At 40.7% G+C, this 22780-nt stretch overlaps 4 protein-coding genes across 7 annotated transcripts; all 4 read left to right on the forward strand.

The window, feature by feature from the left end:
* Nucleotides 1-609: 609 nt before the first annotated feature.
* Rps5a (ribosomal protein S5a) lies at nt 610-2139 on the forward strand. Of its 3 annotated transcripts, none has more exons than XM_076906476.1 (3): nt 610-690; nt 1361-1733; nt 1810-2139. In XM_076906476.1, the coding sequence occupies exons 2-3, from the start codon at nt 1368-1370 to the stop codon at nt 2092-2094; spliced, it is 651 nt and encodes a 216-aa protein (XP_076762591.1). In that variant the 5' UTR covers nt 610-690; nt 1361-1367; the 3' UTR covers nt 2095-2139. The 3 variants fall into 3 exon arrangements, with proteins under 3 accessions (XP_076762591.1, XP_076762593.1, XP_076762592.1); XM_076906478.1 differs by having other exon boundaries at nt 610-678; XM_076906477.1 differs by having other exon boundaries at nt 654-794.
* A 1532-nt stretch (nt 2140-3671) lies between these two features.
* On the forward strand, nt 3672-4550 carry Nd-13b (NADH dehydrogenase (ubiquinone) subunit ND-13B). The gene is made up of 3 exons (XM_076906144.1): nt 3672-3825; nt 3994-4155; nt 4273-4550. The coding sequence occupies exons 1-3, from the start codon at nt 3808-3810 to the stop codon at nt 4447-4449; spliced, it is 357 nt and encodes a 118-aa protein (XP_076762259.1). The 5' UTR covers nt 3672-3807; the 3' UTR covers nt 4450-4550.
* A 4866-nt stretch (nt 4551-9416) lies between these two features.
* LOC143430245 (uncharacterized) lies at nt 9417-16783 on the forward strand. Its single transcript, XM_076906323.1, has 8 exons — nt 9417-9727; nt 9800-10854; nt 10975-11128; nt 12130-12288; nt 12727-14315; nt 14391-14783; nt 15614-15742; nt 16464-16783. Exons 1-8 carry the CDS (start codon nt 9443-9445, stop codon nt 16660-16662), a joined length of 3963 nt encoding a protein of 1320 aa, XP_076762438.1. The 5' UTR covers nt 9417-9442; the 3' UTR covers nt 16663-16783.
* A 1410-nt stretch (nt 16784-18193) lies between these two features.
* Nucleotides 18194-22669, forward strand: LOC143430197 (mutS protein homolog 5-like). Of its 2 annotated transcripts, none has more exons than XM_076906235.1 (9): nt 18194-18262; nt 19446-19647; nt 19762-19998; nt 20083-20221; nt 20503-20869; nt 21825-22037; nt 22127-22267; nt 22357-22415; nt 22503-22669. In XM_076906235.1, the coding sequence occupies exons 1-9, from the start codon at nt 18260-18262 to the stop codon at nt 22594-22596; spliced, it is 1455 nt and encodes a 484-aa protein (XP_076762350.1). In that variant the 5' UTR covers nt 18194-18259; the 3' UTR covers nt 22597-22669. The 2 variants fall into 2 exon arrangements, with proteins under 2 accessions (XP_076762350.1, XP_076762351.1); XM_076906236.1 differs by lacking the exon at nt 18194-18262 and adding an exon at nt 18904-18933.
* Nucleotides 22670-22780: the final 111 nt, after the last annotated feature.

Here is a 22780-nt window from a genome sequence, read left to right on the forward strand (position 1 = left end):
CGTAGAATTTTCGTTGAAATGGCTAAGAATGGATACAAAGAAACGAAATAATTCTTACCATTTTCTTCCAAATACCGGAAGTTGTCCGAAATGTTTTAGTGGTGACATCTTTTGCAGTTGATGCGAACTTATCTATTCGACATGTACCGGTTTACTCGGCAACCGGTATTAACCCCAAACACGATATTAAACACTAACACTTGTAATCACTGTGAAACCAATTATTTCATACTCTCACTTTCGATGTATAACGAATTCGATGTATACTCAACGGAATATCACTAAAATGCAACCGTAATATGTAATTTAAGCAGAACTAGTCATAAATACACGTTAAAAATGGCAACTGACGAACCAATCGTCTCTGCTTGTGCGTTTTGTAGTAAGTATGTATGTTCTGCTGTAAACACCTTCTAGTCAAATTAACAATTGTTCGATCCAAAATATATATTGCTCCTTTAGTACGTTAAGCGTTCTAGTTGTCAGCGAAATTAAGTAAATTAATTATATAAAATGTAATATCTTTTTTGTTACGGGCATACACGTTGTAAACATTAGATATTGTCATGCCGTGTACTAATATTGACTAATGTATTTAAAATCCGGCAGTCACAGATCGAAGCGCCACCACTGTCATGGCCTTTTCCTGTTCACGCTTACTCCAGCGAAGACGTGAACGTAAGTTCTATGGTAAGGAATTTGAAAGTTCGATGCATTTATCCCAGTGGCGGTGTAAAAACAAAAAGTGATATTAAAATATTGGAAACGTATAAAGATAATCAGTGGTTGAAAACGTACGATAAGTTTTAAATTTTACCATTTAATAGTGGTCAGATTTTACATGCGCACATGGCCACATGTCTACGATATTCGTATACATTTTATATCAACAAAGCTGTGATCTTTCATGGATTATATTTTACAGTTAATAGAAATTCTGACTCGAACGTGTCTGATGCATTAAAAGTTTTCAAGTCAGTTGTTAAAATTTTTGTCAAACATTCCAACCGATATGCGTTTTTGCGTATTTTCCTTTTTTCGTCTTATTTCTTTTTTTCAACAGATTGCTTTGATTGACATTTGATACGAACAAATATCACTTGCAGCGTCTTAATTAAAAGTCGTTTTGTTAAGTGTTTTTGATTTTCAACATTCGTATGTGTTATTGAGACAATGTTCAGTGTTTTCAATTCAGGATCCAATATTTACCACGCATGAAAATTTTCACTGTTTACACTCTCTATTTGTGTTCGTATGTTTTATGTCAAATCTCTAATTTAAAATCGATGTTGGTTAATGTTGATGTTCACATATTTTCATGGAATAAGTTTTTATTTAATAATCAGCTTCTACTTTACAGATAAATCATGGCTGACATGGAAACGTACGATGATATAGTGGTACCCACTACGACAACTTTACCAGTAGCACTTTCTGCTGAACTACCAGAAATTAAATTGTTCGGCCGTTGGAATTGCGATGATGTGCAAGTGAATGATATGTCGCTACAGGATTACATTGCTGTAAAAGAAAAAAATGCAAAATACCTACCACATTCTGCTGGGCGATATGCGGCAAAACGATTTCGGAAAGCTCAGTGTCCTATAGTCGAACGGCTGACAAATTCTTTAATGATGCATGGTAGAAACAATGGGAAAAAGTTGATGGCAGTAAGAATTGTGAAACACGCTTTCGAAATAATTCACTTGCTTACTGGTGATAATCCCTTACAGGTGATTAACAGCATATGCTGCTACTTTGATTATATTTAGGTTGAATGTAATTTAATATTTTAACATTTGATTACAGGTTCTTGTAACAGCTATCATTAACTCAGGACCAAGAGAAGATTCAACGCGTATTGGCCGTGCTGGAACGGTTAGAAGACAAGCAGTGGACGTCTCACCTTTACGACGAGTAAATCAGGCAATTTGGTTGTTATGCACTGGTGCTAGGGAAGCTGCATTCCGTAATATTAAGACAATTGCCGAATGTTTAGCCGATGAACTCATTAACGCTGCCAAAGGTTCGTCTAATTCATACGCGATTAAGAAGAAAGACGAACTTGAACGTGTTGCTAAATCTAATCGATAAACATGTTTACTCGTGAAAACGTAAAAATAAACGATTTACCTTTAATGTGACTCTAGTTACAATATATATATTCCCAATTCCCTAGTAATCAAAATTGCACATATCTACTTACAATTACACCGCTTGACAAGAAAGTAAATTCACGTAGCGATATGAGCAGGTATGCGAGAACTACTGAATAAAGATTCAAACTTGTCAAGTCATTTAAAAGGTATATAAAGAAAAAAGAAAATTACGTTTATTTTTGAAACGTATGAATTTATTTAAACGTAATAAAAGAAAGAAAATGCGCAGTTGGCAGCTTGTTTAACGAAAAATTAATTTTGTCTTACCAATAAACTTGCAACGGCAGCTATCCAATGAGAGGTGATAATACTAAATAGAGACTTTCCATTGGACAATTCTGCACGCGTTTGCGTTGGTATGGCAAAATTAATGGTTCCGCTACATTATCGCTTAAACCTAGCGCTAAGTGCAATGCGATACAGTTATATTTGTCGAATATCAAATAGCGAATTTCAAAAACTATATTATGCATTTTATTAAAACATATTATTCGGATAAATAGCAAAAAGAATTTTGAATGGAAAACATACTCGAAACATGTTCAAGTTAATCTTCGAGACTAAAAAACTTATGCATATCGTCGTGATAAGTATTTTGCATTTTCTTTCCGATCCTTCAACTCGCGTATCTATAAAAAGTCATAAATACTGTCAGGGGACATTCCTTGCCTCAACTTGAATCACACGTAACCACGCGCTTCCCCCCCCCCCCCTCATCACCCTCCACACATAGAACAGTCGAATAGGAGACGATAGTGGGTGTAATTTTGTTCATTACTTTTTTTAATTCTAGCCCGCGGGCCAGTACGTCGATGACGACACTATTGGAATGGGGGAAGGTGTGGTAAAAAGGGTACCAATAATTTGGAAACATTGAAAATTTGTTAACAGAAAAACTTGACAATTGACACTTTTGTTTGATTTTCACTTTTAAAATTCTCTATTAAAAAATAAAAGTCGACGTGAAAAAATTAATATCAACACCATGCCCAGTGACATCTCTATACTAAGTATTTAAATGAGCAAGGAATAAAGGGAAGCAGGATAAAAAATCTGTTAGCCAATTTGTCCACTTGAAAATATTTTTCTTTGTAAATTCAACATTAGATATTTATATTTTTATTTTTTCATATTTTTCATTGTCTATTTTCTCTTTGATGGTATAAAAATCACCGTGTGGGTCATTTGAAAAGCTTTCGTAGGTCAGTGTCTGACCCGCGATAGGGAAAAGTAGAGTAGGGTCGATTCGCGGGAACTTTGTCGCGCAAAAGTCATGACTATTTATTCGAGCTCGATATTTCAATTTGTATACATCCTATTTTATCATTCTAAGTGGTACATTTCGGTGTTGATACTCCAAACTGTACAACGCAAGTAGATAAGAATGTAATTTAAAGATTATTGTCTATACGAATTCTGCATTGATTATTCATTTCCAATACAACTCGCGGCGCAGAGTTTTTGTGTCCCGTGGGCACCAACTCACTCCAGAGATCATAAAATTTCCCACCAAAGACGTAACAGTTCCATTTGTACTGTAGTGTAGTGAGACAGTGTTACCATCCGACAAAACATATCGCAACAATTTGGACATTGAGTTGAATTGGCAATTGGTTTTCATTTTAAGTGGATCCGACTGTCTTTGATCATGTCAACACTGAAAAAGGTAACGCAGTTAAACAAATTAACGAAAAATAATAATGTCCCGTTAAATTTGTTTTATATTTGAAATCATCCAAAAGCTTCACGTAAAACATAACCATACTTTTAAATGTTATACTTTTTTTTATGTGTCGCGATTAATTTTATTGTTTTAACGTTCTTCTGTTCGTAGACAACAGGATTAACGGGGCTCCTCGTTTCAAAGTCACCGCACATGGAACTTCGTATAATATATGATAAAATTTTGCGGTTTGCGAAATTATTACCAGAAGATTATGCTTATAGGAAATCTGTTGAGAATATGGCAACAGAAAGGAATGATATATTGAAAAAGGTCGTTCCTAATTGAATAACTTTTTAATAGATTCTAGAATGATATAATTAGTCAGATTATATTTCGTTTTGGTATTAAAGTACTGCGCATAATAGCATAGTCTATTTCCCATTTCAGACTGCAGATGTTGCTACCGTAGAGGAAAAGATAGGTCAGGGACAAGTGGAGGAACTAATAGTTCAGGCACAACGCGAATTGAATTTGTTACAGAATATGGTTCAGGTGTATAAACCATGGGAAAAGTTGGCGCAAGAAGCTCCACCGAATCAATGGACTTGGCCTCCTCATAAATAATTTTAATTGCCCTTCAGAGATTTGTACATAGTGTTAACAATAAGGAAATGTTTATTGTGCAATGTAATCAGAAGATAGATTAAACTGCACATGTAATTGTACGAATGTTTGCATTTATTTGCAGAAAATCTTGGTAATAGGAAATCGATACGTATAGATTAATTTATTTATAATTGATATATAATCGGTGCGCATTAATTTTGAACGATTAAACAGGTAAAACGAGAGAAAGTCATTAGAATGTTTAAAGGAACGAGTCGGAAAAGGATCGGAAAAGAAAGTTAGAAGGTGGGTGCGTTCAGAGGAGCATTCCATAGAGTAAAAACAAAGCGGCCACGTCTAGTTGGAACGGAGAAATATCACATCATAGACTCGAATAGGAGCTACGTTGAAAGGAATGTGAGGAAAGAGATCCGCAATGAGGTAGGGGGAAGAATAACGCTATGTGTTGCTCGACTGTAAGGAAAAGCGGGAGGGATAGTAGGTAGGTTGGTAGATAGCGATGGTAGGAGAACGGTTTTAAGCGGCATTCGAATCTGGGAGGGGACTCGAGGGTCGTCGTTGCCGCCGCTGTCGTCGCTCAGTTCCGATTTCGCGCTGCGCTCGGGTATACGAAACGCGCGCGAGTCATACTTTTTCGAATCATCTTGCCATCTCGACGTATTGTATAATTTTACAATTTTATTTTTCATCCTTCCACTTTTCTCTTTATCTCCTTTCCTTTTTTCTCTTTTCCCCTGCCCTTAAATTTTTTCTCTCTTTTTCTTGATCACTCTACTGTTTTCCTTCTACCTCCGTTTTACCGCTACTTTTTTCCGATCTGTCACCTTTTGTTATTTCCGTTCTTATTTTTCTATCATTTTTATATATTTTTTTATTCGATTCTACGCATAGTTTTTATACATTGGCTTAATGGTTTACTATTGTCGTGTTTGATATTACGCGAAGCGAACGTTTGCAAATGATACGATCGATGCAAGATATAATATTGTATATTAAAATTAAAATTCAATTCTGACGTGTGAATACGCGCGTGTCTCAGTGTCCAGCCAGAGTTCGATCACGACGACGTGAGAAGTAGCGAAACATCCGCGGCAGTGATTAACGTCAAGCAATTCGTTGTTTACGCGTCGCCTGCCTGCTGTTTATTGATTACTTTATCACTTTCTGTAATTAAGGCGATAATTAAGGCAAGTATACGTGTGACTGTACAATTTGTCAAAAGTTAGAAAATGGTGTGTATTTATCTATTTATCACGAGTGTGCGATGGCAAACATGTCACAATTTCAGCGTTAAAGAATAGAAGAAACTTGGAACAAAAAATTGATGAACAGACTTTCCATAATTTCGAATCTTCTTCGAGTTCTTTCGAAACTCGTGTTGCGATTACTTAAGAACAGGCCTCCTTTTAGAAATACCAACCCTTCTGCGCGTTAGATACCAAATTTTCAAAGTTCGCGTGAAGCCAATGCGACAAGAGTTTCGTAGACCGCAGGCTGTAAACGATAGACTGTGGCTCGAAAGGAACAATGCGTGTGGAAGAAATCCACGTTTCCGTTCTCGAATACAATACACGTAATTTTGTTGGCTGCGACGAAACGAAAGCGGCCGAGATACCTGGTATCGATAGAAACCGAGCGACAGAAATTGTGAAAACGGTCTCGCGCGAAAATTACGGCCCCCTCGCTCGGTGAATTGTGATCCTTGGTAGGCTGGCTCTTGTATCGGTTCGAGGATGGATCGGACGAGTCATTAGGAGAAACGTGAAGCCACAAGATGCCGCGAGGGAATAGGCGAAATCGGAAGAAGGTTAACGCGCCGTGACGTTGCCCCGTTACTTGTTCCCCGCTCGATGCGCCTCAATCGTTGAATGCGACCACTAGTTTTGTTTACACTTGAGCATTACGTGCAACGTAACGTTACATTTTCATTGTTGGTCGTTCCCTTTTTCTGCTTAACACGCGGAGGCAAATGACCAGAGGGACGAGGGGAACCGCTTTCCGCGTCATCGTCCCGCTAGTTCACGTTAGTTTCGCATTTCCAGTTAGAACTCTAGCGGGATTCGAGAACTGCTCGCGCACATAGATAGATGACTGGTTAACCGATCGGTTCGAAGATTGTAAACGTTTGTCGAGCGTTCACGAGGAAATCGCAAGACCGGTCCGCCTTGCAGCACCGTCTTATCGTTTGGTTCTCTTACCGGTACATGGATTCGATCCGGTTAGATAAAATAATACCAAATGAACTTGTACGCGCTCAAAACTTTACAGTATGTTACTTAATTCTTAAGTTTATTTTCATTGGTCGTGCGTTAACGAAGCTTTCGCTTCGTTAGTTTCCAATCGAGGAGATAGTAATTGATGAACAGCGAATTGTCTTTTTCTCTTTCTTCTCCTGAGAGAACGCCGTTAACGTCTCGCATAGAGAACTGTCGGAATTTGCGTCCTTTCTTTTTTTTATGCGTCGTCCCCTCGCCCCTCCGCCCGGCTCCAATACGGGTGATTATAGCTTCCTTCGTTTCGTTTCGTTTCGTTTCGTTTCGTTTCGCTTCGCTTCGGTTCCGTTTCGTTCCGTTCGGTTTAACTGGACGCGCGGATTTCACGCCGTCTCTTTCTTTGGCAGAACTGTCCGGCTGCGACGGGCGACAGCGATGTTGCCCGCTCGAAAGCGTTTCTTACACGCGTAAAGCAACAAACTGAAAATGACCGCGTTCGAATTTAGCGGAAGGCCAGTCACTGAAAGCTTAGTCGCATCGTTCTCTTTATGCGCGTACAACTTTCACTTTTCTCGGTGGCTCCTGCCGTTTGTCCTTCTGCGCAGAGATGACGCACGTGCGTAGGTTTTGCGTTCGGTGCCGCGACATAGTTTATTTTCTATTAAAATCAACCGAGAAGATCGCGTTCGCGACTGGCGTTCTGGAAGACGAGAAGCGAACTTGCGAAATGTCCGCGACTCTCTGCAGTTGCGTGGGGTAACGCGCGCAGGATGTTTCGCAACGGATGGCTCATCGCGCGAAAAAATCGCGCGTACGGACGCACGTTTGACCTGGATTTCCGATGCCAGCTTCCCAGTAACGCGAGAAGTAGTCTTCGTATCGGAAGATGCGATAATGGAGAGAGTTGCTCGTCGAACGAGGTCGATGACAACGACAAAGATGAGGAGCGAGCCAAGAAAAAGTTTAAAAAGGCGAGAGATCGTACCGCGTGCGTTACGTATACCCACCGCTGTCCACTCGCTTAGCTACGAACAGGTGGACAGATGGGAACTGTTTCTCCTTCCTACCTCACTGCACCATCTATCCTCCGTTACGCGTCCAAGTTTCCGCGCTCTCCTCCATTCTCGCGTCGGCTCTCCTACCACTCTCTTCTTCCTCTCGCTCTACTGTCGTCCCAAGTCTTTCTTTGCCGTGCAACTTGGCTCTCTCCTCGCTGGTAACGCTCTCCTGTATCCACCATTACAGTAGAAATACGCGCGTACATACACGTACACGTGTATGCATATACGCCCCTTCTCCCCCCTTCTCTCCTCTACACCTTTCGTTCAATCGCCTCGCGAACCTTGCTAAGTAGCTTTCCTTCCGCATACCAAAATTCCTGGGAAACGATGCTCGGTAACTCTGAACGATGCGTCCTTTTTGCAGTTCTTCTCCGTGGCTAGAGTGTCGCGTGATCCTATCCCCGAATCGTGGAATTTTCGCGCTTCTGTTAGACCTAGGCGCGGTGTGCGCGCACAGGTGCGAACAAAATAGGCGCGGCACTGTGTAGCTGCGCGACTGTGACTGACCCAGATGCCTCGCGAATAAAACCGTCCGTACTCGTTCCTCGCATCCTGCTCTTCTCTTTTGTTTTCCTATTTCTCTGCTCCTTCACCCTCTGTTCTCGTTCATTGAGTACCGAATCTTTCTTATCTTTCTCTCTCGCTCTCTCGCTCTCTCTCTGCTTCTGCCTCTTCTATCCTCTGTCATCGGTTGTCTCGCGTTTAAAATCCGACGGTCAAGAAATAATACTTAGATACTAGGATACGCCGCGGAATGCTTGCCGAGTCGCGTCGGCTCTGGAATGCCACGTATGTATGTACTCGCCTCCGGCTGCGGGACAGTTCGCTCCGCGACTTTCGTCGAAGGGGTAAAACGATCTTTGATAGGCTAATGGCGGTACTCGTTTTCGCGAGCAAAAGATAAGACTTACCAACGACCGGTCAGTTAAACGATAACCGGTTATGCATTTCATTCTCCATTTGTAAATCACGGCTTAGTTTCAGACCGGCATTCGGCGCTTTTGCTTTCCTTCCCTCCTATCCCTTCACGTTCCTCCCGTAGCTTCCCTAATAATTTACATGTCTCTGTCGAGAACAGAGATAAATTGACAAACGATCATCATTGCGTACTTCCTTAATAATTTTACTTTTCGTTTGCGTTTTTTATCCACGCTTGACAATTGAACGGGGCGATTAAGCGGAAGATTAGAACATTTACAACGTCTACCGAGCCGACGGTCGATTCGTTCGTCGATTGAATCTCTCGTGTACGTCCTTCAACGAAACAAGGGAATTTCGGTCACGGAACGAGCGCGACTTTGAAAGCGAAGAAAGAAGGCTGTAGACAGTTGTCGCCGCCTCTGTCAGCTCTCACCGGATATACCGGATCGAACTCGTCCGCGTTCTTTGGAAAGACTTTCTTCTGCGCACATGGACCGTGACCTGGATCTAATTTTATCGAATACCGTCGGATCACGCCTAGTCTTTCATCGTTAGACGAAATAATACCTCTATTTCGATATTCTAATTACACTGGTGTTGCGATATAGGAAACTGAGAGGGAGAAACGAACGATGAAACTGTGAAAGATTTCAGGAAACGTGCGCACGGTACGACGCGATGGACGTGCAGAGAACGGAGGCACGATTGTGGTTCTCGTAGTAGCAACACCAGCACCGACAACAGCAGTAACAACAACAAGGGCAGCAGCAGCAACGAGGACGTAGGGTAGCCAAGATGGGCAACAATGGAAGCAGCTCTCGTGATCAACAGGCTGCGTCCGTGTGCTCGAACGGTTTGCTCGTACCAGAGGGAACGAATCGCGTTTACTGGTCGCAATCGTTCCCCAGGGAGTTAGCGAGGCATCGGTCCCAGCCGACGCAAGTCGTTCCCCGCAAAGTCCTACCCGGGCCGTCCAATCAAAGGCTACGGGCAACCGACAATGGAAACATCATACACAACGGTGGAACGATAAGTGGTCGCAGAGCGCCTACGTTCGCGTCCTCCCGCGACTTGGCCAAGGTAAAGCACCTCCTACGTAAATAAGAATCCGGGTGCTCGAAAGAGAATGGTAATGGGAATTTGTTCTTGCAGCGGAACGAGCAACCGTTTCGAGAGAGGACCGGTTCCGGTTCGAACCTCGTCGAGCACCGTCCCAGAAAGGTCGATCGGAACTGTTGTCGTTATCGCGACGTGATCCCGGCTTCCGGGAAACTGAATAAGTTCGACAGCGAACCTGACCTACGTTGCTCCCCTGATCACGGTCCCCGTGATTGCTCGCTGCCTGATCGTTCTAGTCCAGCGAGCAACTCGAGCTGTCATCGGTATGGGAAAGAGGCGAAGGAACGCTGCGAGAACAGATACAAGGCTAGAAAGAAGTACAAAGCACCCGCTCCTCCGGTGGCCAATTCTGTCGAGGTCCTCGTTGACAACTACACGGTTACCAATGAGTCTCATTCGCGATTCGAGCACTCGCATCACCACCGTCAAGTCCAGCCGAGCGTGTCCGCGCCGGCGCCTCCACCGCCGCGGCGATCACGGTTGTTCAAGACTCGTGCCGAGTCGAGAAAGAGCCAGGTCAATTGGCAGCTAGCATCGGCCGGGCTCGATCGCGAACGATCGCGATCGCGGACAGGCGAACACCCCGAGAACGAACCCGCCGCTGATCGGTGCCGCTTAAGGCCGGCTGATTCTGGAAAGAATACTCTTCTAAGGAGCATGAGCAGCCCGGAGTTTCAAGCGGAATTGATCCAAGTGGCCAGAAAAGTTCGCGACAAGCTGGACTCTCATTGCAAGGCTTTCTTTCCTTCTGATCAGCAACGGAACGAGGCTAAAACCACTAGAAATGACAATCGCGAGAAGATCGATAGAGGCGTCGATTGCGATGCAGTTGGTAAACCGCGACAACGCGAACGAACCTGTGAGAGTGCGGCATCGATTGACGCCGCTCGAGCTTGCGCTAATCTCAATTCTGTCGACCAACGCCAACCAGAAGATCCGAACAAATCAAATGTCACGTCGCGTGATCGATACGGGACTGATGCTGTTACAACGGAGAAATCGGAAGGTCATTCGAAAAATAACGGTTACGTTGGAGAAACGAACAATTATCTCCTGGAAAATTGTCCCGGACGAGAACAGGACGAACGGTAAGTTACTTTTTTCGATACTTTTTCTTTCACGTTAATATTGATACAAATTAGCAAACGACGTTAACGAATTCTGCTAATGTACACTTTTCTCGAATTATTCTTCCTTATCGTCGGTAGAACCGCCCCGGCGATGCAGTCCGTTCCGAAGACATTTTATTTTGGTATGAATGAATGTCCGAGCGGTGACATACCGAACGACGAAGTCTATAAGTTCCAAGATCGAGAGGACGCCAGATCATCCGTGGATACCACAGATGACACGGATGATAATGTGAGTCGCATATCAAACATCTACATGGTTTCTTTTCTCCTTATACAGAATGAATCAAACGTCACAGTATAATACATGAAGAACGCGCAATAGAGCTTGGGTTATCTGAACCAATCGGTACTGAGATGGTCCGAAAGATTGAGTCATTCGAATCATCAAATATTTCACCTTAATGTTGTATGGATTAAAATTAAAAAAAAAATCTTGATTGTTGGATTAAAATTAAAAAAAAAGGATACTAAACTTAAGAAAGAAGTACCGATACTTGGCATGTACGAATATATCGTACTATAATAATGCTTCGTTAACGAAACGTAACTCGAACCCGTAAGCTAGAAAAATTGAACTATTTTTTGCCGATTGTTGCGAGTGAGAGAGAATCAGTGAAAAATCGCATCGTGTGATGCCAAGTTAACTAAGTTGTGCAACGGTACCGACTGATACGACTACATCAATCGGTACCGCTATACCATCAGTTTGTTTACTTCTCAAACCAATGGTTCGGATAACCGATGTCCTACTGTATCTGTTTAGTTCGAAGCAAATATCATTACGAATTAACATAGTGGAATCTTGATTGTCAGAACAAGGAATGACAGTAAAAGCAAAATGATTAAATTTTTATTGAAGAGTTTTTTTGTTTTTGTTTAATATTAGACCTTATTTCTGTTAATTACAATAGAGAGCCTTCTGTATTCGAATCGATCGAGAAACCTAAATACTTAGTTGGATGAAGGAATTGGTTTACATAGAAACTGGATAGAAAATTGGAAATAGCCAAGTTAATTTACTTTTGAATTACATAGATTTAATTGTGTTAGATGTATTATAGATAGTAGATTTTTCATCCAATTTATATAAGCGTCAGTCTACAATTATAAATACTAGATGTCTGTCGTTCCTCGTTAGTCACGTTTGTTTAAAGAGTAATTTTTAACTCTAACACATTGATGAAACTATCAGCACGACGAAGTATTTTTACAGAAGAAATACTCTTCTAGGAAAAGACTGTCGTAGAGAATATTTCGCTGAAGCTGCGTCCAACTTTACCGAAGAAACAACTGGAAATTCCGCGTTTCTCCCCGTCTGCAGCCTGGAGACTACTTTCAGCGCTAGAAACCCCAGGCCCAAGTATGAGCACCGCTAGCGAAGAACTGCCAGTTCGTATTGAGAAATTTTATTACGGTTTTTTTTATTACGTGTTCAGGGAGGAAGACATGTAGAGAATGTATAATTTAGAATCATAAGGATTAAGTAAACGGAGTCGGTGACTGTAGTAACTTCTGACACAAGTATGAAGACATAAAATATCGAAACTATAGGAAAGGGTTAATCTAATTTAATGTAACATCTAATGTATTATAGATAATAATAACCTGCAGATTAATACTGTGTAGAGTAAAGAATTCGCAGTCGTGCTTAGATGAAGATAATGTGCTGTGTTCTACCGTAGGAAATTAATATAAATTTGTACAAGAAGCAGATGCAATGAACACTTTAGAATATTGTAGCACAAAATATATAGGAGCTTTGTTTAGATTTAATGGATTAATGAAACAAACGATTGTATGATACACTTGTCGTCCTGCAACATTCAGGTGATGTTCGAGGAGCGAATAGAACGGTTATCGAGGCCACCACCGCTATTTCCGCTTTCGTTGGGTCCCCGTAGTTGGCACGACAAGTCCGGTGATTCCGGTATATCCGGGGACGCTGGGGCAGCTAACGAAGACTCCCTCGACGTAAGTACGATCAACAGAATGAAAACGACCGCGACAAGGCCAACTTGGACACCGCAACAAGACCTGGGCGAAGAGTCGAGCAGCGACGCAGGAGTTGATTCCCCGCCGCCTTTACCAACCGCGTTGAAATATCATTCAGCACGGGCGCACGTTTTCTCTCTTTCGTTACCCAGAGACGACTCCAGACGCCATCTCTGTACATCAGACACAAAGGCCAGGGAACCGGCAGCGTTTAATTCTCTTCAGAAGCTGAAGCGCTCGGTATCCGGTGCGTTTGGCATCGGTTCGCATGAACGGCAAAGAAAATCTACTCGCGACGTTCTTGACGATAACTGGTTGCTATCGAGCAGTGCGCCAACTTCGTTGCAACACAATCATCGTAGCATCGAACCGGCCCGAATCTCGCCTTCCGTTTGGAAGTCGTTTGCGCGTCAGGATCGACTTAATCAACGCGCTGGACGCGATAACGGGAACAATAACGAGCGCGTTGTCGATGATCGAGGCGATGGTGACAACGTCGACTACGATAACGCCGACGATGACGATGACGACAGCGGTGGTGATGATGAGGACGTCGACGACGACGACGAAGACCACGACGATGAGGATAACGACGACGAAGACGAAGAGGATGATGACGATGATGACGACGACGAGGATGACGACGATGAGGTGAATGGTGTCGACGACAATTTGGCGGAGGACGAAGACGAGGGCGAAGACGAGTATGAGGAAGAAGATGTACGGGTGGTAAACGGAATCGAACACAATGAAAAAGCAAGCGATATGCTGATTTCCATGAAACCTCCGTCTTTCTCTTATCTTACACCAGGCGGTCATGTTATGTATCTACCGGGAACCAACGAGGCGGAGCATCGAGTGCAACATTTGAACGGCAGAAAGATCAGTTCTATCGATTGCGTAAGAAGGACTACGACGATTCGTGAACAGAACGGTACGGAGGAAATCGGATATCTCGGCGAAATTAGTTCTCTCCGCTTAAATAATTACGAGGAAGGTGAAGGTGACGACGGCGAGGAGAATAAGGACGGTGATCCGTTAAAGCGGCGATCGAAAAATGCGAAGAGATCTGTATCGCGCGAGAATATTAATCAATCGAAGCAAAAGAGAGCGTCCACGCCTCCTTTTAGTAACGATCGAACTACCGCGAGCTCGTGCTCCTTGGATGCGAAAGGGACGAAACCGCAACGTAAGAACGCTTCGAGGAACAGAAGGTTCACGTTCCAATCGACTGTCAGGCAAATCGAGAGACGTCGACTAGCCGAAAAATTATCGAGGGAGGCTGAAGCGAAGGAACGTCAAAGGAAAGGCGAACTCGAAGCGATGCGAAAAGTCGAGGAGGAGTTCCAGCGAAAACGCGCAAAAGAGAAGGCAAACATCAGACAGCAATTGCGTCTGTTCAAAGAAATGGAGGAGAATTTCAAGTAAGTAAGTCCAGGGTTTACAGATACATGTACACCCGGTTAGATGTATCTATTGATATAATAATACGATTGCAGCAGTCTATCGAATCCTGACTGGGATAGTTCCCAGTTATCTCGCGCCGATCCGGACGGGGCGCCTTCCTCCGCCGCATCCTCTCCAAACTCATTGCCTTCTGGGAACATGTCTGTTACGACTACCAGTAAATGCTTTACTGCCGACGAATTTTCCCAGAAGAAAGAGATCGAGTTGGATTCATCGAAACGCTCTCGTACCGAACGAAAGGGTTATCGTCCAAAGTACTATGATTGGTCACCGGACACCGTTTCTCATTTAGATTACAAACAAACCACCGTCCATCCGAAGATCGTTTGCGATATTCCAAAAAGCTCTCCAATTTTCGTCGATATCAACGTTCATCCCAGCAAGCCGGTGACCTCCAATTCCACGCCTAAATTGGATAATTATAGGTAAGCGTGAATAGAAGATCATATATACAGAGTGTTCGGTCACTGGTGGTATAACCGAAAAGAGAATGATTCTAGATGAAAAAATAAGTCGAAAATATAGAATAACAATTTTTCATCTGAGGCTTTGTTTTCGAGAAAAACGATTTTGAATTTTCGCCGGGTAAGGGTATACTTGATCACAGTTCGTTAGAACGGATCTCACTTGTAAATCGTTGTCTCGATGAGACACATAAGTTACAAACACGTAATGAAATAGAATGTTTGAAACAGAAATTGCTGAAAATGTTGGCCAGCCTTCGGAAAACAATTCTGTTCTTCTAATTAAATTTCTATGAACGCTTTCTAAGGTATTCGGTTGTTTTAATGTACACTAACCTTTTCTTTCAATTGCTCGTGACGTGTGATTTCTTCAGAATACACAATTGATTTAATTTGACTCCATAAGTAAAAGTCAAGCAGAGTTAAGCTCAGGAGAGCGTGGTGGCCAAGCTATTGTTCCAGCACGACCTTGGCAATCTAACCTTGGTAATGTTGGTTTAAAAAATCTCTCACAGCTAGGGAAACATTTCCGTCATATTGCAAGTGTTTATCAACATAACTTCAATCGAGACAATGATCTACAGTGAGATCCGCTACATCAAAACATGATCAAGTGCACCAGTGTTTCAGATGAAAAATTGTTATTCTATATTTTCGACTTATTTTTTCATCTAGAATCACCCCTTTCTTCGGTTGTACCACTAATTACCGAACACCTTGCAATAATATATTAGTTCTAGATATACAATCATCGTGTAAATTAGATAATTTCGTTTGTTTCGTTTCGTTAGGAAAGATTTTGCGCACGGCACAGTGGTAACCAGAACTTCTTTCGCGAGTAGCGACAGCGAACTCTCGCAACCAAATACGAGGCCGCACTCCAGGCAAACAGGAGTCAAGAGTAAACCGCATCGAGCTAGGTAGGTTCGAGTGTAAGGCCTCAACCGCAAGCTTATCGAAAGTGTAAAAGCGCGGTTTGTTCCATCTGTGGCAGTTCTTCTCAGAACATTATCGCTTCGTACCCTTTGCGTGCGCGTCAATTCTCGCAATCCCTTTATTCATGTATATATATACATATCTGTACATACTCTGTACGTTTATTACACTCTATGTATCTATAGAGGAGCATGCTCGCGTCATTCTTCTTTACCTAGACGCGCTACGATAACGACATGCATGCTACTATTATGGTTCTTTTTGCTCGATCAATCTCTCTGCTACATCTGTATTATTAGCCATTTCGATAGAATGTATTGCTTTATTTTCAACCTATGATCGCTAATCTTTAACACTTCTAATTTCATGCGGTATAGATTTTAAACGTAATGTTATAATAATAATCCTAACGTCTATATATCTAGTCACTTAACGCTTCATTAAAGTTAAGTTAACCCGCGTAAGTAATATATCGCGAATCGACGACTCGTTCCGTTTCTTTTCCTCGCGTGCCTTTCATTTCTCTGCGTGACAATCGTTTACCGAGTCTGATTGGTAACGATACCTAATATATTAGCTGAAGAAAGCTTATCGCCGAACACGAATCGTCGAATCGCACGGATCTTTTCGTCGACTCGATAAGCATGAGGTCGAAGAGCCAACGAAATAAAATGCAGACAAAAATAGCGAACGAACGTTGAGCAGGTCCGGTAGTCGAGGACGAAGCGAGGATGCAGCGACTTCGGAGGAAGATTTGCCGGCGCCTGTAGTTGTGAAACCAACGAAACATCCGGGGAGTCCTATCAATGATTTCATATTAAGCGGGGTACAACCATTCACAAAGCAGAAAGCGTATAGGCCGATTTCATTTAATCCTAGGCCACCCCCGCCAATTCCAAGTTAATAAATATTTACCAATTTTTATCTATACTTGTTCGTCTATTTCGTTTTACAGCGAGAATATACCTATAGATATGCAAAACCACATAAGACGTAATGTACATATGTAATATACCTAATTGAATAAAATAGTACGGTACGTGTACTTCCATTTGAATCACCGCCACATTCTCGCGCATGCGCGCAAATTGTAACAACTGTAACACATTCGTGCTGCTACCTACGTTACGCGTTACGACTCGTTTAAATCTCAGCGATTAATTATTCCGATGAAATGGAACGGCCTAGCCAGATGAATATGGATCGTCAATTCGAATTGCCATCGTACTCGTCAAGCACGAACTCCAGGACTCGTAATATCACTACCTCGGTTATGTATGTCTAGTTTATATATATTGTATACATACGCACGTATGTATACTTCAGATTTCCCCATTACTTTTTTCCTTTCTACCTGCATATATTCCTTTGTATCACTTTTTTCGGTTTTTTTCTCCCCACGTGGCTAAAAAGACGTTCCGAATTCGAATCCATATTATCGGCGAGTAGCAACGAGGAGGAAGAAGAAGCGGCGACGAGTGAGAGCATAAGAGTAGCGGAAACAAAATATTATGAGAACAGGACCACTTCAAAGTTGCCCAGAGCAACCATTTTCGAGGACGTAGATGAGGCACGTGCGAACGAAATTTTAACTTCTTTCAATTGAACGATATCACGATGTAAAAATTATAGACACAATTTTTCTATCGATATAACTGAGTTTCTCTATCTGCTTTCATAGATAATTTTGTCAATGATTTGGAGCAACAATCATCTTGGCGCGGCTTATTACAATATCGTTACGTCTGAATTGTTTGTCTTGGAAGATACGATGGACGATGCCGAGCGTTTCGATTTGATCGCTGCTTTGTACAAACAATGTTCACCGCGTTACGTGCTCGTAAACGCTGCTGCATCGGCTACTTTCAAAAATGCAATAAAAAAGATACTACTAGTGGAAGCGTCGAACTTGAATGCAGAATCGAATACGTCTAATTCGAGCGAAAGCTTAGCACCTAGCGCTGTGTTAAAGATAACTTGCAAAAAGGAGCACGGCTATGATCGTTGTTATCATAGAGTAAGATGCCTCCGGCTCAAATTCGAACCGCAGGACGCTAGCAACGCGGAGAGGCTAACCTTTTTGAACAGCATATTGAATTTTAAATGTTGCGCGATGATCCACGCATTGGGTTCTCTGTTGCTGTTCGTCGACAAACACTGGAACAATATCGCGTTGGACCCATCTGGAAGACCGTCCTTCGCATCGCTAAATTATATTACTCTGTAAGCTAGTTCAAAACCATATTTTCTTCCTATTCGTTCGTTTATTCAAATAACGGTTTGCGGTTTTCCGTGACACTTCTGCGTGATCATATGTTTGGAAAACGAAGTCAAGATCTGGTCATGGTGGACGAGGATACATACAAGGCATTGAATATCATTCAAGCTAAAGATCATCCGAGTCTGTTCAAGTTCGGCACCACGGTCACATTAACAAGAGGAGTGAGTTTATTCTCACTACTGAATCGTTATTGCCATTCCAAGCCGGGAGTACTGTTTTTATGGTAAATGATTGCTTACGTTTTCTTGCGAAAACATAAAAAATTAGTCGTATATTAATAACAGGTAATCTTTGTATAACAATGTGCAGATATATTTCCTAAAATTGTCGTGTTACATGAAACTAACTAATGCTACAAAGAATCAGATTAAATTTCACAAATTATACACATTTACACTAGTTTGCTATTAAAACAATCAAAAATATGAAGTCAGAATATTAAAAGCGTCAGTAATCGACCATCTATTGAATACATATATTGTGAAACAGATATTGTGTTGCAGAGGTACATTACTGTGCATGAGAGTAGCCCCAATCGCGTTGCACTGAAACTGTGTTACAGAAATATGTTGTACGAGGGTTGTCTGTATCTAATTATAATATTATATAAATTACATAAGTTCATATATATACACACACATACACACGTACATACATATTCGTTCCTTTCATTCTCCATCAATTCACAGGAAAACGCTACATCATCCAAGTCGAAATCTCATTGTGCTTGAGCAGAGGTTAAATGCAGTTGAATTTTTCCTGAATGTAAATAACCAAAGTATCGTCGAGAATTTATCATCCTGTTTAAGACACGTGTATCGTGTGACCAACATTGTTCTGGCATGTTGTTCCGGACCTCAAGCGAAAGCATCGAATTGGTATAGATTATACAAGGTTCGATTTTTTATTTTCATTTGATTTGCTCTAAAGCATATAGCAGATACTTATAGTTTTCTCTTCTCAGAACAAATAAAAAGAAATAAAATATTTTGCATTATAATAAGAAATTAAGACACACAGTAGTAAAAAATAAAGAAACCAACATTATATGCATAATATTCTTCATTCTGATTTTGTGTGACGCGAGTCTAGTAATTGTATATGATTTGTAAATTTTATATACTCTAAAAACTCATTAGTATTTATGAGTTTAGCAGAAATGCTGATATTCTTGAAAATTCTGTTAAAGGTTCAATTTGTCTTCTGAAAGATTCGGTACGATTCATTCTTTTAGATTTTCTATCGGAAATATATAGAAATCCTTTACTTTGTTAATTATGGTCGACGATAATCGTCCCGTTACCAAAGTTTCATTTCTTTCGGGGCTTTAACACATCGCAATATTTTATTCTACGGACAAGTAACTGGCATCGCGGGTATACAAGTACGTATATGTTTTTTTTCAGACCATCTCGCACTTAATTTGTATTGCCGATATGTGCGAGGAGTGTGCGGGAAATATAGATCTGTTCGAACGGATCGCCAAAAGCGTTACTACAGAGGTCCACTATGTCAAATATTTTATCGAATACATTGTGGATTTTGCCGAGAGCAGACGAGAAGGAAGACTCGTTGTTAAACCAAACGTCGACCCTCTTCTAGACGAACGTACGTACATATATTTACGTACACGTGAGATTTCCCCGTGTTTCGTTGCATAGAATAGATCGTAATCACAGCCGCGAATCGAAACGATAGTTGAACGAGTTTCTTGGTTACCAGTTAATCATGTACGACGTACTTTGCCTGAACTCCTCACGGAAATGGGAGAGAAAGACATGCGAGAACATCTGCCGCCTTGCGTGACCAACTGTAACATGGTGTATCTGCCAAACATTGGCTATGTATTGGCAGTGAACAAATGGAATCCAACTCCACCGGAAGAAATTTCTTTTCCAGATTTAGAATTCAAGTTTAGCATCAATCAGGTGCACTATTATAAAAGTTCTTCCGCGAAAGGTTGGTAATACGTAACCGGTGATTTCTTTTTTATGCTTACAAACCACCCTTACTCGTTTCTGTTTCTCTTATTCGATATTTTAGAGCTGGACGAAACTGTCGGCGACATTATATTGAAAATTGCTATCCGGCAAAATCAGATCATCCAGAAAGTGATGCGATATGTGAAGAAACATACGGGAACAATATTACATGCGATAGAATTATGTGCCGAGCTAGACACGTAGGTATAACTTGAATCTCGCCTTTTTTAAGCAAAGCTTTGAATTTGAAATTTTATCGTCACCCTGAATCATTCGCCCCTACAAAAAAGTCGAAAAATGTAAAACGTTTATATTTTTTTCTATGAAATTTCATTTCCAATTATTATAATTACTATGAATTGTATTATGTATGAAAAATATTCATTAAAAATGTTCTTTAGTATTCTAATACTTATGAACAAGAGTGTACATAAATGAGAACAAATAATCGATTATTACGTATTGTGATTAATCGTTGCAGCCTACTGGCATTCTCTAAAGTGGCCCGGGATTATAATTATGTCAGGCCAAGCCTAAGAGAATCGAAAATAATAGATGTAACCGAAGGACGACATCCGTTGATAGAATCCTTCGTGACTACATACGTACCGAACGATATACGTTCCGGAAATGGCAAGAGTTTGATCAAAGTTTTGACAGGACCAAATTCTTGTGGCAAAAGCGTTTACTTGAAACAGATTGGTCTTATAGTGTTCATGGCTCACATTGGCTCTTACGTTCCTGCAAAGTCCGCGACAATAGGAATGGTTTCTTCTATTTTGACTCAAATGTCCAATACGGAAAGTATTGGATTGAATGCGAGCTCGTTTCTGCAAAATCTAAGACAGGTAGGCAAAAGACTAGTGACTATAAGATATAAGACAGCGACTTTTACATAAAATCGTACACTTGACAATACGGTGGATTTATTTCTATAGAATATAAGTCATACCATGTAATCGAAACTCATAGAAATGCACATAGGTCGCATAATGTTTCGTTATATATTTGATATATAAAAATAAGAAATAGAACTTTGAGTACTAGTAAATAAATTAAAGAAAATTTGTCAATCTATTTGAAACTTTACTATCAATAAAAATCATAATGTTTGTGACATTGCGGAAGCTATTAAAGATAGGTAAACCACCGTTTTTTTCTTTTTTTACTTAACAATGCTTAGAAACTAAAAAATATAGTTGGATCGATAACTTTCTGCGAGTTTTCTGCATTACTTTATTAAACGAAAGAAAACATAGATGAAGTGCGATAAAACATAATATAGCAAAAAATTAATTGGTTATTTATCGTTATAAAAACAAGGAATTTACAATGGAAACTCGATCCAGATAATAAAAAAATGTAGTGAATGAATCGCATGTAATTATGAATTGGAAAGAGCGACTCCATAAGGAATTGTATGCGCGGAATTGATTATCAGGAAATTTGAGAATCGCGCAAGACTCAGTGTAAGCTGAATCAGCAAAAGTAAAAGATACAATTATCAGAGAAGTACTAAGAATGGATAATCATCACGACGGATAACAACAGAGAAAGATAAATTTTCTTTAATTTACTACCAAGTGTATTACTACTCGATTTTAGAAGTTTTTTCACTAAGCTAGATTCCTTTACATTAGTTCCGATCATTTGGTACGTTTTGATGTTTTGTAGAAAACATTAACCGAACCGTTATAATATAGTAGTACAATTTCAAGTGTTAGTTACTGTAGGTATATATAAGCGATAGGCGTGGCACGAAGTCGAAAACTATAAGGAGGCAATCTAACGTTCGCATTTTAGATTAACGTGGCTTTATCGGCGTCCACGCCGAACTCACTTGTAATTACGGACGAATTGGATAGAGGAACGTCCGAGACAAGCGGTTTATCACTCGTTACAGCTATACTAAGTATTTTTGCGGAAAGAGGCGCAAACTGTCCTCACGTGTTTGCTGCAACGCATGCGTATAGGGTAGTTCTTTTACTACCCCAGACGCCTTTAGTCGAAGTTCAAGTAAAACTAGAAAAAATTTGTCTTACAATTATACAAAATCTGTATTAATCTCATCACGTTACATTCGTTCCTATGTTTTCGTTCTACAGACGTTCGAATGTACAATCAATCAGGACGAGTCGTTGATCTTCCTCTACCGACTAATCAATGGTAGCACAACGCGCAGTTTCGCACATTACGTAGCTAGACTCGCGGAATTGGATGAGGATATAGTTAAACGAGGTTTAGAGGTATGGATGGTACCGCACGGGCAATTTTTTGTTCGATAATGTACGAAATGACCTCGATCACGGTTACGCTACGATTCGTTTAATTGTAGGTTTTTGAGAAGATAAAGCGGCACGAGTTACCAGCTGGTATTTATAATCGTTTCGAAAGGTAAAATAAATTTGACATCGAAACGGATGCGTGCGCATTATAGTAAAACGTATAATGGAAAAAGTACTAATCGTGACATGCTTTCAGAATGAAACTCGTTGCTGATGAACTCGAAACGACCACAGATTTGAATTTGGATAAACTAAAAACATTGATAGCACAAGTTGTGCTTCCAAAATAATTTCGAATTTCGATAACAATCTCGTATTTGAATTTTGAATTTCGAATACACTTACACGCGGTTTAGTACATGTCGTAGAAGTGAACGGATTAAATCGAAGGATTTTTGTATCATTGTGAAATAAACGTTTATTAATTGAAGAAAAATTAAAACTTATGATTCTTAATTTTGGTAATATTTCTTG

Source organism: Xylocopa sonorina, chromosome 13, assembly GCF_050948175.1.
Source record: "Xylocopa sonorina isolate GNS202 chromosome 13, iyXylSono1_principal, whole genome shotgun sequence".
Taxonomy (NCBI): domain Eukaryota; kingdom Metazoa; phylum Arthropoda; class Insecta; order Hymenoptera; family Apidae; genus Xylocopa; species Xylocopa sonorina.